Source organism: Ahaetulla prasina, chromosome 10 (assembly GCF_028640845.1).
Source record: "Ahaetulla prasina isolate Xishuangbanna chromosome 10, ASM2864084v1, whole genome shotgun sequence".
Classification (NCBI taxonomy): Eukaryota; Metazoa; Chordata; class Lepidosauria; order Squamata; family Colubridae; genus Ahaetulla; species Ahaetulla prasina.
The window spans coordinates 2,971,124-2,990,504 of record NC_080548.1 but is presented as its reverse complement, the minus strand read 5'-3'; the positions used below and the strand labels follow the sequence as shown (position 1 = coordinate 2,990,504).

At 43.4% G+C, this 19,381-nt stretch overlaps 1 protein-coding gene across 1 annotated transcript in view; it reads right to left on the bottom strand.

The window, feature by feature from the left end:
- Positions 1 to 19,381, bottom strand: part of MACF1 (microtubule actin crosslinking factor 1) — a 248,817-nt gene that overhangs the window by 164,663 nt on the left and 64,773 nt on the right. The window contains exons 17-28 of the mRNA XM_058195880.1: positions 18,837 to 18,998; positions 17,558 to 17,662; positions 17,169 to 17,264; positions 16,897 to 17,022; positions 14,860 to 15,012; positions 12,601 to 12,755; positions 11,892 to 12,018; positions 10,670 to 10,853; positions 9,762 to 9,931; positions 8,742 to 8,920; positions 3,614 to 3,752; positions 553 to 746 (exon numbers count right to left, since the gene is read on the bottom strand). Coding sequence (XP_058051863.1) covers positions 553 to 746; positions 3,614 to 3,752; positions 8,742 to 8,920; positions 9,762 to 9,931; positions 10,670 to 10,853; positions 11,892 to 12,018; positions 12,601 to 12,755; positions 14,860 to 15,012; positions 16,897 to 17,022; positions 17,169 to 17,264; positions 17,558 to 17,662; positions 18,837 to 18,998 — 1,790 coding nt within the window. The remainder of the gene's footprint in view (positions 1 to 552; positions 747 to 3,613; positions 3,753 to 8,741; positions 8,921 to 9,761; positions 9,932 to 10,669; positions 10,854 to 11,891; positions 12,019 to 12,600; positions 12,756 to 14,859; positions 15,013 to 16,896; positions 17,023 to 17,168; positions 17,265 to 17,557; positions 17,663 to 18,836; positions 18,999 to 19,381) is intronic.

Sequence of the window (19,381 nt, the reverse complement as noted above, 5' to 3'; positions counted from 1 at the left end):
ATGCATGAAACATTTGCAAACCAAAGCTGAGAAGAAAATGAGAGCTGACAAAAGAGAATAGGAAAAAGACAGCTTCTATTTTGTCTTTTCACACCAACAGATAAAAGGTTTACAAGAAATTAAGGTTAAATAAAAATACTGAGGGAACATTAAATTGGTGCAACATATTAAAGTATCTTGTATCAATTTAAGACTTTAGAACATTGTTAAACAGAAGTTGATATTCAATAATTAAAAACAGAACTGATTTAATAAGGATCATGTCAGAATAAAAATATTAACAAAGTCTTTTGTCTAATCTAACAATATCCTTATTCAACTAATCAAAAGAGAATATATTAAAACCTTACGTTAAGAGCGATCCACGTCACAAGTGACAGAATTCTCTAGGGAGAACTATACAGGTAATCAAAAATAAAATTTGGTCAAGGCTATAAGCAGTTTGCCTGTTTTTTTCCATTCCTTTTGAACTATGTTGCCGAACTGGAGATACTAGCGCCTGATAAGCTGATTCTGAGAATCTCAAAAAGCTCCACTCAGCCCCTTCCTCACCGTGTCTCCATCTGCAGGTTGACCCTTTGCCAGCGATCCCACAGCTGGGCCCCTTTCTCCTGGTAGTGCTCCAGGTCCAGGCTGCGCTCCTGCTTCAAGCGGTACAGCTGGTCCGCCACCCCCTTGGCTCTTGCCAAGTCATCCTCCAAGGTGGCAAAAACAGAGTTCTTGGTGTTCACTTCACTGATCCAGTGCTGGAATATTAATGATACACAACAAGGACAAGGAGCAAACATTATCATTGACCAAAAAACAGACAATCAGTTCTGGATGGGGAAACAGGCCATTTCCTGGTGGCTTCTTTCTCAGCCTATTCCTGCTCGTTTTTCACAGGTGGGGTTTCTGCAGCCCTGTTCGAAATCTTGCTCTGCTTTTCTATCCCAACAATCAGCACACATTCATGTATCATTACAATACTCCAGAGCAGGGTCTCCAACCTTGGCAACTTTAAGCCTGGCTGGGGAATTCTGGGAGTTGAAGTCCCACAGGCTTAAAGTTGCCAAGGTTGGAGACCCTGCTCCAGAGGACCTGACTTCAATGACTTCTTCCTAAGAATGAAACTCAAACCACCTGTCAACCAACCCCACACGCCTTTGGCTGCTAAGCCAAGAAACATGGATGCCATCGAGGTGCTCAGCCACGCCAGCTGCCCCAGCCTCCTTGCAATGAGCTGAATGTTCAGAAGGGGATGTTCCACTCTCAAGTGCAGGTTATTCCTTCGCAGAGTGACCAGACCAAGGCAACAACATGCTCAGTTACCGAACCTTCTGCAGGTAAACAGACTTCCTGGAAGGAAGTCTGTTACTTATATACATTGTGCAAGCGCATCCAAAGAAACGTTTTTCCTGTTGTTTTTTGAGTGCCAAAGGGGTTGTAATTATCTCTCTCTGCTACGTAATTCTGGCAGTGACAGATTCAGGATTAAATTCATTGACTGGCTGAATAGAAAACACCATAAAAGCAGCGGTCTGGTCTTTAGAAACAGAGGCGTCTCCTTTGTTGACTGATGATAATGAGCAAGAAGGCCTAGTGAACAGAGTTCTGTTCTGTCCCCCCTCGCCTCCGTCGGAGCGATGGCTTAATTAGCCGGCACTATCAGCTCTGGCAGCATACTAGCGAGCATCTGCCAAGTGACTCTGTTATCTCCCTTGATGCCGATGACTCATCCAGGAACAAACAGTACTTCAGCTCTAGTAAAGCAGTTGATTTGCCTGCTACGAAGAGGCATAGCAGCCCTCGCTGGTTTTATATCCTGTGGGGTGTGGCTCCATGACTCAGCACTTCCTAGGCGTGCCCCACCCCTGCTTCTGTTGTTCCCGCCTCTCCTGCCTACGAAACCTAGGGTCCAGCCAGGTCTGATTGCCATCAGCTGGGTGTGGAGGCATGGCCTGGGGGGGGGAAAAGAGACAGGGGATGGAGGCCTTGTTATCTCCTCCACCTGGCCTGCCTCTGGCTCCTGGAGCTGAGCCAGAGAAGCCGGTGCTCCCGAGGTAAGTCCTGATGATCCTTCCCCCTCACTTTCCAAGTCACTTTTTGGCAGGGGGCCCGGCTCGGGGGGTGCAGACACAACAAGTTCATCGCTCCAGCAGTAAGGAGGACAGATTTGTCCTCCTCCTTGTTTTGACAAAACAATTTGGAGACAGATACTTTACGGAAAAAGAGGTTCCAGCACCGTAATTTTGTCAACCCTCCCAGAAGCCAAATCTCACTCTCTGGCATTGGCATGGACTCTTCAGGCCTGCTTGGAGGGAGGTTTGTGTGTGACTGCCCTCCAAAACAGCATGAACTGAGGAGTAAGCAAAAGGGGTTGAGGATTCAAGTGGAGCCAATTCAGTGAAAGGAACCCTTCTCTGGATGTAAGTCCCTTAGCAGCTTCTGGTGAGATTTCGGTCCGGGCCCCCCATGACCCCTTTCCCCAGGCCTAGTGGCAGGATGTGTCCTTTCAGCTTCCCAACACCAAGCCCTGGGATTCGGATAATCTCCTAGAAGCTCTTGGTCTTTCTGGTGGAAAAGGGCTGCATGCAGAACCGAAGAATTCAGGGTGATATCATGCACATGGGCAAAGGCAGGAGATGCCCCCTCCAACATGCTCCTCTCTGTTTGGCCCAATTCCCTGCTGCCGCCCAGTCTTTTCTCTTATGTAGCTAACCTTCTCTAGTGGACTTTCTCTTATGGGCCTCACCCGGTTCAGGACTGTTTAGGCTAACCAATTTTTCTGCTTTCCATGATCAAAGTGATAGATTTTTCTATTTGGTGAAAACTCTTACACAGGTACTCCTTGACTGACATCCAGTTTAGAAGTTATGACAGATCCCTCCAAAAGGTAGTTACAACCTGGTTCAAAGTTCTGACTCTGCGCCCCACCCTTCCCCGTGCTCTCATGTGACCACATTTCGGGTGATCAAATCATCCTGGGTTTATGGCCATTTGCAGCCTCCCACGGTCACATGACCAAAATTTATGACATTTTTGCTGAAAACTATCATTTATTTTCAGGTTTTGAGAAAAATGCCTCATGGTGAATACCACGGAGTCATTTAAGACCATGTGATTTATTTAACAACCACCACAAAGTATAAAATTGGTTTGGTCATGGGAGGAACTGTTTTGTGATTGTCACTACTTAGAAAAATCATCAGCAAGCTCCATTACAATTGTAAGTCAAGGTCTATCTGTATCCAAGTCAGCTTCTTTCTCCCAAACTCATATTCCCAAGATAAGAACCTTGCTTATCCTTTCAGCCAGAAGCCAACATGGCCACGCAAAAGCCAACTGGATACAGGTACATGGTTATGTGCAATTGTGTTTGCCTTCAATATTGGGGATGAAGAAGAACAAGACGAAGGAAGCCTTGGGACCAGCTAGGCTAACCTGCCCGTCCCCCAGAGCAGCCCAGCCTGATTGTCCCATTTCCATCAGTCCCATCATGGCAAAGATGGCCTAGAGAACCGTTCTGCACGAGCAGAGAAAGGCTGGCATCTCTCCAGCAGACAGAAGGGACAGAAGGGGGCAAGTGGCATTGATTTGTGGCCTTGTGTAAGAGCAGCTCAGGGCTACCAACCTGCAGGGAAGCCCGGTGGGATTGAATGGCAATGACGTCTGCAGGCACAGCTTCCTCTTGACTCAATTTCACCTCATAGCCTTTGACCAAGGATTCAGCTCCTTGCGTATTCTGAATGATAACATCAACTATCTTTAGCCTACCAGAGAGAGAAAAAAGGGAAATGTAACTTCCTGAAATGTCAACAGCTGTTCCCATCTTGTCAACGAGAGACCATCCAGGTCAGGATTGGATTGTTGAACAGTAAAAGTATATTCAGAGTCTTTCCCTTCCCTTCATCTCCTTCTTGCCCATTGCCACATCTGGGAACTATTGAAAGCCCTTTGAGGTGGGCCAGGTCACAAAACAAACACTGGAGATTCCAAAAATGCAACTACTTTATCCATTACCAGAATTTTGAAAGCTTCTCTGCCCCCTTTTAAGGATGTCACAGTCAGGAGACTTCCGGCTGATGTCGTAGAGAGATCAGACGTGAGGAGCGGGTCTCCACACTCCCATGCCAAATTCTCCCTATTGGAGGGCTCCGAAAGGAGCTTAAGCCACCCTGTGGGGGGTGGGGTGAAGAAAAGAAGAGCACCCTGCAGGTCACGGAGAGCAGCAACTTTCCTCCTTCACCCAAGGCTTCTTCCTCTCATCCACAATGAGGAGATGAGGCAGCCATCATGGCTGCCATGAAGCTGGGACAGTCGAGGCAACAAAGAAATGTGCAGGAGCAGTATAAATAAATAGTGACTGGAGCTGGGTGAGATTCCTTTTTTAATTTAGACCCTAACCTTCAAAGAAAAAAAAGAGAGGAAAATGCAGGAAAAGAGACTCTTAGAACTATTTCTTAAAGCGTGAACAACCACAGAGAGAAAAACCTAGACCCATAAGAAAGGAACTAAGGGGAGAAAAGTTAAATACCTTTTAAAACATAGAAAATTGGATTTTTAAACTGAGTAGGCGTTGTTTTGGAAAGTTATTATAAAATGCTGGCACTATCTATTTGAATAGTCGACTTTGCTTTCATAAATTGAACTAAAATTGGATTAATCAATTTATCAGACTTGAAAAATGCTGAAGCATAAACTGAGGGCGCCATCTACTGGTGAATGGAAAATATACTATACCCTGCAAGCCTAGGAAAATTACTGATAAGAGAAATAAACAACATTCATCTGGACAACTATGGTAATACTTATTGTTCTATAACTATCTACTTTATGGAGACTCTATTGTGAGAATAAGGAAGACTTTTAAGTAAAGTAAAATGACTTTTGATTTGTGGAAGCTGCCTGGACTACTTAAATGTAACTGATTAATAATCCTGAGATGTAAAGAACTATGATTATTGAACCTTCTGAGGAGCAACATTGGACTTGAATACATTGTTTTTGTACTATTGAGTAAGAGTGGGACTTACTAAAATAAGACAAGATGTTCCATCAGGGGGAAATGAGTGAGATTTCAAAAGAAATAATGTTGATGTTTCAAAGCATTAGGGAGACTATGACAAAGAATCTCAGAGAGATAAAGAACCTATTGCAAGGTGTAAATGGGAAAATAGAAAATATCTTACAACTAATAATAAATGAAGATCAAAGAGTTCAGGAAATAGAGGAGACGGCAGACAGTATGGAGGAAAAGACAGAACAGACAAACCAGCAAATAAAGCAAAAAGATGAGAAGGAGAAGACGATGAAGATAACAATGACTGATGAAATAAATCAAAGGAAAAGTACTTTAAGAGAATTAAAAATGAAATCGGATAACTGGGAAGATACTTTTGAAAGGGAGATAGGGGTTTGGGTGGACACTCTGGAGACCTGGCAGCTTAGGAGGATAGAGATGGGAGAACTATTCAAACTGAATGGTGAAGACACAGATGCTGATAGAGACAAAGATCCAAGAGAGGAGTATGGGAGGCAAGCCAAAAACAAATAAGAATTAAAATAGACAAGAGATGATGGAAGAATGCAAGAATGGATATTGAAAGTTGCTAATTTGGCTGTGATGGCTAAAATCTCAGCCTTTTTGAACGACACTACACAAGAAAAATATCTAACTGAATGGAAAAAATGGATTGAATATACACAAAATAGATATCAGATTAAGAGATATCAGATTGCTTTCGAATGATTATGATGTATTTATCTTTGATTTGTATGGGGGAAGTTAGGATTTGAGAAGAAGGGGAGGATTATAATTTGTGTTAGGAAAAATTTAGCGAATGATTGTTTTTTCTTTTGAACTATACCTTGTGTTTGTTCTGGGAAGTCGGGGGGGGGGGAGGATGGAGTGGGGGGGGAAGGGGGGGAAATTTTTGTAAAAACTTTTTCAAAAAAAAAAGAGAGAGATGATGGATAGAAAGGAATTATTTCTTTTCCCCCTTTTTTTCTTTTTTTCTAATATAATGATGGCCTGATTAAAAACTAGAATAGAGGTAGAAATAAGATACACACCTTTATATAAAGTAATAGTTAGATGGAAAGATTGGAGATTGAAAGATGGTATTATTAGATATGTTTAAAAAGTGGTGTAGAATGGTGTATTGTGACTTTGAATAACAAAATAATGAAGGACTACGTCTTAATATAAACATGTGTATTAACATTAGGATTAATAATGGTGGCCTGACTAGAAGTTAGAATTGAGGTAGAAATAAGAAATAGGGGGAATATTAGCATATATAATTTTTATATAGTAGAATATAGGTAATAATTAGATGAAAAGATTAGAGGTTGAAAGATGGTATTGCTATGTATGCTTAATAATATCATTGGCATTAAAATGGAACATTGAAATATTGAATAACTACTCTAAAACAAACCTGTATATCAATACTAGGATTATATGTTTGATTAATGTAACTATTACTATTATTGTTGTTGTTGTTATTGCTGTTTGTATCAAAATGAATTATACCCAGAGGCCACACTGTTCATGATATTGAGGTATATTTAAAAATAAAAATCCAATAAAACTTAAAACAAAACAAAAAAGGACAACACAATCAGGGTTGGGCTGTTCGTCTCTTTCTACTTTTCCAAAGGCCTCTCTTATTATGTCTCCCACCTTCCCCTTTCAAAGGCAGAACTGAATTCCTCTGCACCACCAAGCTACGTACCACAGCAAAGCTCTACCATTTACAGACAAGGAAGGCAACAGCACTGGATACATCAGTGTGATGAGTTTAATAAACATTTCACAAACACTCTAGACAACGATTAGGTCACTGCTTATTTTGTAAAAAGCAGTCTGCGTGCTGGCAGGATAGGGCAGGGAAGAGACAGAAAAATTGGCCACAGCAAATTGCCTGTACAATTTATGGCTGTCTGCAGATGCCTGGATCTCAGTCAAAATGAATCTGAGACTGATGCCCAATGAATGCTGAGCACAAGGGGAATCTAGCTAGCATTCAGACTTCTCCTATATACATTTCTGTCCATTACAAAATACTTATTTTGTGTATCGGACAGAAGGGTATACCTCCTCTGTTTTTTTTAACAGTTAACAGTCTGATGGTGGCTCAGACTGCTAAGACAGTCTGTTATTAACACAGCTGCTTGCAATTACTGCAGGTTCTAGTCCCACCAGGCCCAAGGTTGACTCAGCCTTCCATCCTTTATAAGATAGGTAAAATGAGGACCCAGATTGTTGGGGGCAATAAAAGTTGACTTTGTATATAATATACAAATGGATGAAGACTATTGTTTAACACAGTGTAAGCCGCCCTGAGTCTTCGGAGAAGGGCGGGATATAAATGTAAATAATAATAATAAAAAAAACATGACTCTAAAAGTTGGGCTGTTTATGCAAAGGCTACCTATCTTTTGCAGTGCATCCAGGGTTCCCAGAATAACTGCAGGGCATCCTGAAAAGTGAGTTACAATTTAATACACTGTTAATAAAGCAATTTAATACACTGTTAATAAAGTTAATAAAGCAATAAAAGGCAATCCTGTCTTCTTCACCAGCTATTTTTTTAACTGCAATCAAGATTTGTTGCCTTCAAGAAATTGGATTCAAGAGATTTTTCCTGATGGCCCTACAAAAAGAACTACCTGTAATTCTCTTTGATTATATACGAACCCATCAGCAATGCACCCCACAATCAGTCTACCTATATATTATATTTTATTTGCATGCAGCGCAAATCTACTAGGAATCCTTTCTTTCCCCAAACTTTCTTTTTAATAGTACAAAACACCATGAGCTAGAGGGGTCAAGAGTTCTGCCACTTACCAGGTTTCTCTTATATTCCATACTTATATTCCATACTTCCACCTCTCACAACACAGTATCAACAGTAGAAACCTTTAAATTTCTAGGTTCTATCATATCGCAAGATCTAAAATGGACAGCTAACATCAAAAACATCATCAAAAAAGGACAACAAAGACTGTTCTTTCTGCGCCAACTCAGTAAGCTCAAACTGCCCAAGGAGCTGCTGATTCAGTTCTACAGAGGAATTATTGAGTCTGTCATTTGCACCTCTATAACTGTCTGGTTCGGTTCTGCAACCCAACAAGAAAGACACAGACTTCAGAGGATAATTAGAACTGCAGAAAAAATAATTGCTACCAACCTGCCTTCCATTGAGGACCTGTATACTGCACGAATCAAGAAGAGGGCCGTGAAAATATTTGCAGATCCCTCGCATCCTGGACATAAACTGTTTCAACTCCTACCCTCAAAACGACGCTATAGAGCACTGCACACCAGAACAACTAGACACAAGAACAGTTTTTTCCCGAAGGCCATCACTCTGCTAAACAAATAATTCCCTCAACACTGTCAAACTATTTACTAAATCTGCACTACTATTAATCTTCTCATCGTTCCCATCACCCATCTCCTTCCACTTATGACTGTATGACTTTAACTTTGTTGCTGGCAATCCTTATGATTTATATTGATATATTGACCATCATTTGTGTTGTAAGTGTTGTACCTTGATGAAGGTATCTTTTCTTTTATGTACACTGAGAGCATAAGCACCAAGACAAATTCCTTGTGTGTCCAATCAGACTTGGCCAATAAAAAATTCTATTCTATTCTATTCTATTCTATTCTATTCTATTCTATTCTATATGGCAAAACCATAGTTCCCCTTTTGGAATTAACAGGGAAAATGCCAGCAACTCACTTGTCCAGGTAAACTGCAGAGAGTCCATAGACCTGATCCATTTTTTCCACCAGCAGGTTCAGCTCAGAACGAAGTTGTGGGGTACTTGATCCAGTGGGAGACTTGTGCAGAAAAATCCGGCATCTCTCAGTCAGTTGATCCAGATCGACTCTCAAGTGGTGCAAATCTCCCTTCAGGCGCTGCAGAGACAATCGCAAACCGTGAGCATGAGCAGAATCCCAAAGCCTCCTTAAGTGACTAGAAGTAGGACCAAGAGGCCTGGGACTATAATGACCTCATCCAAGATCCCCCACAGCCAGATCTCTTGTGATCAAGTATTTAAGGAAGGATCTTTTCAGAAGAGATGCCACTAGCAGAATCGAGACTGTGCATATTTGGCCTCAGTCCGTACAGAACCATCTCCTATGCCAACAGTTTTTTTTTCTCAGTCTGGATTATGCTGGTGATTTGACATTTCCTTTAAACATGTGAATATAATGTTCAATATATGTTGGAGAGATACTATTTACTAACATTTGGGAAAGAAAGAGGGATAGAAAATAACAAAAGCAGAAAATAACAAAAGCAGTCTCACCCCGAGATTTAGAAAGGGCTGCTGAACATTTCAAGCAAACCCAGAGTTGTACAGAACCCACAAAAGCAAAATTATGCATCAAAGCAATGCAAACTCTTTCTGCTGAGTTTGTACTGGACAGCTGCAACTCAGAGAAAGATTCTGAGTGAATTTGCTTCTTCCAATTGGCAAGAGGAAGAAGAAGCAAAACAAAGAACTGAAGGACATCATGGTTCTGGGTTTCCCTCAGAAGTTGCTGCTGTGATTTGCAGGAAGTTAGGAAACAAAACAGGGATTCATTTTGTGAGATATAATTTACAAGGTTCCCTCTTAAATTCCACACTGCTGCAGCACAATCTGTGGCCTCTGGACTTCTCTGTCCTCTTGCCTAAAGAGAAGGCAGCCTGGGAAATGGTTAAAGCACACCACCGCCATGCCCCCCCCCCCCGTCATCTGGAAATGCCAACCTCCTGCTCGGCCATTCGGAAAGTATTTTCCTGCAGAGCATCTCCATCGGTTCTGGTGCTGCTTGGTGTCCGGATGGTGCCCACCAGCCGCTGCTCACATTCCTCCAGGTGAAGCCGGATGTTCTTGAGCTCAGAGAGGTAAGTCCGAGAAGCAGTCTCATCTTTATCTTCTGCTCACATATAAAAGAAGTGAACTTTAAATGGTGAACTCAAATATTTTATAGGTTTATGGCAGCATGCCTGTTTTCAAGCCACAGCTTCCAGATTTATATTTACGCCCCACCATCTCTGGCTAAAAGAGTCGCAGAAAGCCAGGCTGGGAACATCACTGCTGATGGCGGGAGGTAGAGCTGAGCCGGAACCCAGGGCCCCAGGAGGGCACCCCTGATTGCAGAGCTAATTGCTTCCGATTGTCAAGGGACCTTCACTTTTTCTCCAAGAGAGGCAGAGACAAACCCCTTAAAGCAGCAGCCAAGCCCACAATGATGATTCTCTGCTGGGGACACAGGAACCCACCAAACTGGGCCACCTGCTCTGAGCTGTCCTGCTCTGCAGGAGAGTCGCTGGGTAAGGGCAGAATGAACCTGGACAGGCAACTGGGAAGTCTCACATAATATCTGAACAGGGGGTTCCTTATTTCTTTGAACTTTCTGACAAAGGTATTGTTTCTTGCTTTTTACAACACTCTTTTCCTCAGAACAGACCTTCACAAAGAAACCATGAAAACGATCTCAAATACAGTCGCCACAATTAAACTCTCCAATGCCAATGAACTTCAGGTAGCATTCAAAACCAAACAAACCCCCACAAACAGATAAAACACAAAACTACCAGACAGCCATAAATGCCACACAGATATATTGCACTCCCAGCTCTAGGGACTGCTCTGAACGTTCCACTAGGCTCACCATTTTCTATGGACTGCAAAAGCCGCTGAAATTGCTCTTTGCACGAATCAACTTCTTCCTCGAGGTGCAGCCGATCCGCCAGGGAGAAGATCTCTGAGTCTCGGCTGTCCTCCAAGAAGTCTTCAAAGTGCATCTGCAGGTTCTTCATGGCATGGTGGCACTCTCCTGGGGCCAGAGCCCGCAGCTGTGAGTCACAAGGAACACAAAGGACACTGCTACATGAGGATTGTGGCACCAGGCTGGGCAGTCAAGGCTGGCCCAGTAGCCCTAGGGACCACTCCACCTGCCAGGCATCTGGAATCTCCAGCCAAGTATCTTCACAGCGGTTTAAGCAACTTATTCTCCCAGACAGTTTCACAGTAAGTGCATACACTGGCCAAGATTTCTACAATATGGTTACATATTGCTTGGGAACTCTGTACATTGCAGTTAAACAATGTTGGGAAAAGAGTGCAAGATGCTCATGGAAAGAATATTAACTTGTGAAGAAGACAGTGGCATTTCAAAAATATCTAAGCTTATGCAAAATTTAATTTAAGCTTATTGGGGCAAGGAATTGTCTCCTTTGTTTATCCTACGAAAAGCCATTATACTGATAACATCATGTGAATACAGGGAGTCCTTGATTTATGACCGTTCCCCAGAGGTACTTACCACCCAGTTTCAAAGTTTCACTGCCTGCCCCTCCGTCACATGATTGCATTTGGGGTGCTTGGCAACCAGTCCATATTTTTGGCCATTTGCATCATCCCATGGTAATGTGATCCTGACTTTATGCATTCTTTAATGCAAACTGGCATTTCCCACCCAAAAATACCCATTTGCTATCACGTTTAATGACTACAATATATGTATATGGTTCACTTAATGACCGCTGCAAAAAAGACGGTAAAATCAGGAGCAATCACATGGTGGCCCACTTCACTACCACCATGATTTAAGCTCATAACTCCAGGCTCAATTATGGTCGTACGTCGAGTACAACCTACTTTTAATCAGCTAAATTTTACTATGAAATCTGTGGTTACGAGATGACTTTTGAGTTCCCCATTTTGCCAATTTTCTGCTGCCGCCAAACCCTTTCTTTTCACTTTGGAACAGACACCACCTCAGCTCCCTGTCCAAGGTCTACCACTATATTTCATCCACTATTTTCAATTGGTCATCCTTCCTTTCTTACCGAAAATGCCAGCAACAACTTTGTAGAGATCTGCATCGTTACCTTCTCCAGGTTCCAACTCTGCACCAAAGCGATATCCTTCCTCAAATAATTCCAGGAGACCAGGCTTTTCATGTTGACATGTAGCTGGTGCCATAAAGACATCACCTTCTGGTAGAGCTGCTCCACTCTATAAGAAGAAAGCAGAGCACAGGTTTCCCTGAGCTCCTCCTCAAGTGAGCTCCGTAACTGAGCAGCATCCCCCACCCCCCATGCAATGAAGCCCCGGCTCATGATGACAAGGAGCTCAACAAAGGACGACCAAGGATTTCAAGCACTTTGAACTTTTGCAGGAGCTGATCCTTGCCATTACGGTACTCAAACTCCAGGCATTTTACATTTCTCCTTTGACTGTCCATGTTCCCTCCTGGCTCTTCATGAACAAGTCTTTGCCATTGTTATGGCACTGTTACTTAATTAGTTTGCTCCTATTTTTATTATTTTCTGAAAATCTATGAAAAATAAATGTGACTTTTTGCAGGTATTTTAAATATTTATTTGTAGTTTGATAGGGAGTTTGTAAATGAGGATCTCTAGAGACCAAGATGGCCTGAAAATAGATGGATCTACCCATCCCTCCTTGGAGGTTGCCTCTCACCTCAGTTGGGGAAGAGAACTTTGCTCTAATGCTCTTCATACCCAACTTCAAAGTAGTAAAAGCATCCATAGCTTCAAATTAATCAGCCCAGGACCCTGACCTCGGTCACTTTACCTGCTGGCCATTTCGATGGCCTCTCTGTTGGGAGGAGGAACCAAGAAGCAAACGGAAGGCACCGTGGCCTCATTCCCAGCGGGACTGATCACTCTCCATTTGGTTCGCTGAGCGTTGTCTTTCAGCACACACTCATCATTGCGGCAGATCGTGATCTGTGGAGGTAACCCAGGTGCTTCAGGTAGTCCAGTAGACATTTCTTCTTGCCCCATTAAGTGACCCTCTGATTGGGGGGGGGGGGCAAACTGACCTCCCTCCTTCAACAGGCTACTTGGAACTTTCCCCAGCGTTTCTCTGCAGTCTCTAGGAAAAGCAACTGCAACGTTTCCTAGCAGCTTATCTCAACGATGTGATACCAAACTGAAAATAAAGCTTTGCCCATACGGGGTTCTTTTTCTGCAAGGTTGAATCTGGTTCTGTCACTGGGACAGAGGTTTACTCTTCTGAGCTTTCGGGCTCCATGCTGGAGCCCAACCTCAGGAAATTTCTCTCATTCAGGAAATGTCTACTTTGGTTATTTTCCTCTCTCAGCCATCCCTAATAATGCATGCCTCAAATTTATCAAACGTTTTGCCCTCAAACACCTTATATACTGATTTGCCCCGCAGAACGGTATCTGGACCTGAGTTGGCATATTAGAAGGCTGCACAAAAGCCCAAGTGTGGATTAATGGAGGGAATCCCAAACAACGGCTCTACTTGTGGTTTAGGCTAAAGTTCTGGAATGCTCTAGGCTGATGCTAGTTCTTCAACAACGTTTTGCTTTGCAAACTAACCACTTAGTTACTTTTGGAGAAGCAAAAAAGAGGCTCATCAGAAACTGCTCCTGAAACATCAACCTTTTTTTCCTTTAAGACCAGCAGAAGAAGTACAGATAGTCCTTGACTTACAACTGATCATTTAGTGACTTTTCGAAGTTACAATGGCCCTGGACTTATGATCGGTCTTCATCCTTAATAACTGCTGCAGTATCCCTATGGTCACATGATTAAAATTTGGGTACGTGGCAATTACCATCTATTTATGATGGTTGCAACAACCCAGGTCATGTGACTATTCGTGACCTTCCCACCTGTCTTCTGACAACCCCTTTAACGGGGAAAACTGGATTTGCTTAATAACCATGTGATCATAAAACTGGGCGTGATTCACTGAACTACTGCCTCTCTTAGCAACAGAAGTTCCAGTCCAGTTCAAATTTTTAAAGGTGGGAGGTTATGTATATTTTGTATACTTTAGCTTGTGATTGTTGGTCATAATACCCGGTATTTGCTCTGGGAAGTCTGGGGGGGGGGAAGGGGGAGGAGGGGGGGAAAGGGGGGGAAAATGATACATGGATTGATTATTAATGTACAATAATTTTTGAAGATATGAAATTAAAATTTAAAATGATATTGGGGATGCTCGACTGCCATTTCAGGAAGAAAAGGAGAGAGGAGTAGAAGGAGGGAAGAAAGTAGGTAGGAAAGAGTAGAGAAGGAGGAGGGGAATAAGAAGGTTAGATAGGGTGGAAGAAGGGAGGAGTGGAGAAGGAGGAGAGGAAGTAGTAAAGTGAAGGAGATGAAGGATGGGAAAGTAGTAGAGGGTAGAGAGGGAGGTTGTGAAGAAAGGCAGTGGCAATCAGGTAGGCCTGAATTAGTAATAAATAAAAATTAATGATTAATGATGGATAATAGTTTGTACATAAATATGATGTTGAAAAATGGAAATAAAAATAATTTTTTTAAAAAAAGAAGAAGTTCCAGTCCCAATTTTTTTTTTATTTACATTTATATCCCGCCCTTCTCCGAAGACTCACGGCGGCTTACATTGTATAAGGCAATAGTCTCATTCTATTTGAATATTTATATACAAAGTCAACTTATTGCCCCCCCAACAATCTGGGTCCTCATTTTACCTACCTTATAAAGGATGGAAGGCTGAGTCAACCTTGGGCCTGGTGGGACTAGAACCTGCAGTAATTGCAGGCAGCTGTGTTTAATAACAGGCTATCTTACAGCCTGAGCCATACCGCAGCCAATTGTGGCCATAAGTCAAGTACTACTTCTATGCAGAGTCTTATCATTATTTTAAGTCACGATTAAGAACATAGCAAAAGGTTCTGACTAACTGCAGGGAGGAACCCTTGGATTCAAGTAATTTGGGCTGGCTGAGATTTTGAAATTCTGAAATCAGGGATATTCTGAATTCCAACCCACACATTTCTTATTCGAGAAATTCACAAACCCTCCCAAGTTTTCCTTCAGCTGCTCTTGCTGACCTCAATTTGGCGGTAATCGCAAGCCGCCTTCACGGAGATGGTGTTCTTCAAAGGACACTCTGGGTTTCGGGGCTTTAGCTGGACGATGCTTTTGGACCTTCCCACTAAGCTGCCCACGGAGCTCTTAGACTGGATGAGCTGCTCCTTTTCGTCCTGCGCGAAACAAAAGCCAGACGATGGTTATGAGAAGGGTGGGGGAGAGAGGCAGCCACAGAAAGGGGACCCCCCCCAAAAAGACACCAAGCTCCTACACAAGCCCCATGGGCCCCATCAGGTGTGAGCATTTTGCCAGGGGCAGGAGTGAGAGGGGGCATGTCCTCCTATGAGCAGAGGCAGGGCAGGAAGCCCCCAGCCAGCCCCTCTTTCTTTCTCTTCCGCAAGAGGCTCCGCTGGCTGCTCATCCTCCGAGGCCCCTCCAGCCACCAACCTGGGAGCACAGCCCAGAACCAAAAAGATGAGATCACCCGAGGAACAGTGAACACAGCAACAAGACCCACTGTCTTTACTGAAGAGAAAAATGCTGGAGTTTTGCAAAATAAAAAATGGAAGCATTGGCAGAACTGTGCAGAAAGGTTGTTCAGGAAGATTGATGCATGGACGGAAAGCAGTTTAAAACCTGGCTGAGATAATGCTGGTAGGTAGGAAGATAGTTGAAAGAGATAGAGAGATAGATAGATAGATAGATAGATAGATAGATAGATAGATAGATAGATAGATAGATAGAGCTTAAAAATGAGCTACCTGTGCCTGTCCCAGGGGAGCATGGTTGGAAGAAATACAACTGTAACTCATTCATTATGATCATTAGGCATCTACTTTGGCCCCAGGCAGGTGCCTTCCTTGTAGCCCTCAAACAGCAACAAGTTTTGTTGAGTTGTTTTGCAGCGGCCCCTCCGTTTCCCTGCAGTTTCTCTTCTCGGTCCTTCAACTTTCCCCTCCAAACAGCTGGAGGCTGCCTCACCCAACTGCCCCAAAGCGCCCTCCCTTCTTCCTGTCTCTTCCAGAATACTGGCCAGGCCAAGAGCATCGGGGCAAGCCAGCCCAGATGGAGGCTGGCTGGCCGCAAGCACAAAGCTCCTACTCAGGAGGAGGCTTCCAGTGACCCTCCTTCTCCTGGCTCTGCTTAGAAAGGCTTCTCTGTCCCTCCTCTCTTTCACGTTGACCTCCATCCTTGTCTGTCCTGCTTTCCAAGCAGTCTCCCTCAACCACGTTGCAAGCCTCCTTTTCTTAGCCAAACATTTTAATACAAGCCTCACCAGCGCCCTCCCATTTCTCATTAGCGGTTCAAGAAGCTCACTCTTGTCAGGAACTTACTTTCCTGCCCTGTCCTAATTTCTATGGAACACAGGTGGGAATCACTGGTATTGTAGTCCAAGCAATCCAGAAGATACAGCTAGAGGCGGCCATGGTGCAGCTTCTGATTCAGAGCCAGTAGACCCAGAGCTGCTCAGAGATCAGGCCTCAGGGGACAATGTGCGTCTGCCAGCCAGCCAGTCAGGATGGGGGAGAAGTCAGCTTAGGGACAAGGTCCACATTGTGCAGCATCAGCCCATTAGCAGCACCACAGGAAGAACCCAAAGGACTGCTCCCCATCAAGGGAGACAAGCTTTGGCCAGGCGGCTCAATGGCCTGACTCAGAATTTCACCCTGTGCTCCCCAACAGCAGCCACCCACTTCAGCGCGCTGAAAATAAATAACATGCTGGAGACCACTTCACAGATACATGTGAGGGGGATGCCAATCAAACACAAGGGGACTTCAGTAAAGCAGGTCTGGGAATGACCAATGAGAAAACAAAGAGTTTTAACATGCATACGCATTCCTTATTTGCTTTTAAAGCACAAAGCTATTAGCAGTGCTAGGATCTACTCCAATCAAATTCATCGATTCCCAGAGCATCAAAGAAGGCAACTGTTGGAGAAGACCACCACCAGAATTCACGCAAGGAGCGCAGTTAGCAAAGGTTGGGGAACTGTAGATGTTCAGAAGGTCTCTGGGTCTACAGGATACCATGTGACTTGTCCAAAAAGCACCCACCATGGAATCCTGGAGCAGGTCCTCCAGGCGGGTCAGGCTGGTATTGCGGTCACAAGAATACTTCCTTTTGATGTTGTCCTGGAGGTTCTTCAAGAACATCTCAGATTCCCGGGCATCACCGAAGAACTGGACGGATATAAAGAAGTCTTTCATTTGCCCAACCCCACAAAACATGTGCCATGGCAAAGGCAGGCCAGGCTGCAAGGGGGAATCCTTGCATTGTGAATTTGTGAATTGACTGGAGATTCCCAGCCCTCCCTGGGCTGCCCTACCTGGAAGTAGGCGGTGTTCTCCCTCAAGTGCTGATCCACACACAAGCATAGCTGCTTGATCCAGTGCCACTGCGTCTGAACTGCAGCACTGTAGGCCTGCAAGAGACAACCACAGCTGTGCTGAAGGACAAGAAAGCCCTCTGGTTTTTCTTTGGAAAAACCAAAGAAACGTTACACGATGCACAAGGCCTCCAATATATTGCTTCATTACATAGGTTCTAACCCATCCATGGATCAAACATGTATTCACATTGGAATGAAAGATGGAAAAGGCTCCCCAAAGAGGACACTCACATTCACCAGCCATCCTAAATCCTGGCCTTGCCTAACTCCCTCCCAGAACATTCCCAAGCAGTAGCCAATAAGAGCCCCTCCCAGCCATGTCCTACCTCCACTGTTTGCTTGGCGGGGTGATTCTCCAATGAGAGCAGCTCAGCAGAATCTTGCAGGGCGCGGAACACGTCCTGCTTCTCCTCCAGCTCCTCTGTCAGCTCCTGAATGGGGACACACCAAGGGCTTAGGAGGTGATTCTATTGCTGCAGCAGATGGAGCAATTTTCAACATCTACATCAACATCAACATTCAATAATAAGATAATTTTTTCATGTCCTTTTTGAAGAAAAGGACAATTTTTAGAAGAAAACTCGAACAATAATATTGAACATTTAAAAAAAATTGTTTTCCTCATTTAAAAAAGAAATACTATGCAGGCTGAAAACCACTAGAATCATTCATAAATGTGATGGCAAGAATACTAAAATAAAACAAAAATTAGCATTGGGTTAGTGATTTTCAGTGATATCATCATGGATCAACATCAGCGAGTGATCAGTTTAGCTGATTATGAAAATGTTGAGGGCCTAGAACACCTTCAATTCAACCAAGACTTCCATGAGATTCGAGCAAAGGAAGTGGCCGAAGAGGGTCCGGACTATGCTACCTGTTGGTAGCAAGATGTGCCAGCAATGCATGCAACAAGCGTGGCCCAAAGGCCCTGGGTCAAGTGGAGCAAGGGAAGGATCCCTTCCATGCCTGGTGCTGTTTGACATATTCCCTAGTGACCTGGAGGCTGAGATGACTGGAAATCAAGGGAAGTGTCCTAGTGGTAAGAGTTATCCAACTTTGGACTGCCATCTCCAAGAGATTCTAGATTCTTTGGAGGTTTTTAAGAGAAGCAGGAAATGCTGTCTTGGAAATGCTGTGGCAATAAGTTTCTGCAGCTGGGTGGGATTATCAGAGTTTAGGATTGACTGAAATGGTGAAAACAACAGGACTAGATAAATTATTTGGTATTGATTTGACCCAAAAGATTTCAGCCTGTATAAAGTCTGAAACAGCAGGAAGCATCATCTGGAGGTCAAAACAAAATAAAGAATTTTTGGAAGAGCACACTGAAATGTAACTTCTTCTAAGTACTAACTTCACTCAGAAATGTCAGGAAGGATCTGGTAGCATGTTTAAAACTAAGAAATTTTACTGTCAGCCACATGCTACTCATCAAAGTCTTTGACTGATAATAAAACTAGACTATTGGACTCTTTCCAATTTTTGGCTGTCACAGACCAAAACACTGTCTTCTTACAATATCTACACTGAAACCTCCCTCACTGGTCTCCTCTCTTGACTTCACCCAGTCTCCTTTGGGTGCTACAAGGTCATTCTACTCACTGAGAAATAACTCTTCTTTGTCGTCAGGTTAGGGTTGTTGTCACTCCAGTCGAAGGCAAGCTCTTCCTCCTCCTTTTCATTTAGCCAAATTAACTCAGTTGTTGCTTGTGATACAAACTCATACAAACTTTGGAGGTGGCGTAGTCGGAAACTGGATGTCTCCTGCATAAAGATGACACATTTGGTCACATTTCACAATACTCAAGTGATTTCTGCTCTTAAGCTGTCTTATTTGTGAGCACAGAAAATAATTCCTAAAGAACTTGGTTATAAACCCTGCCAAGCAGTTTTTAGCACAGAAAATACACAAAATCCAACGAAGTTTTCAATTTGCATACTATCCTCCTTAATCCAAGAAAACAAAAAGGCACCAACTTCTTCAACTTCGCTGCAAAATTTTTGAAAATGATGTGATATGAAAAAATATGCACACAAACATGTTTTAGCAAAAGGATGTTCAGAAATGCCATATTTGGGGAAAAGTAAATATAAATGCATGCAAGAAGGCATCTGGTTTTTGTGTGGAATTTCTTTGCCCAACCTGA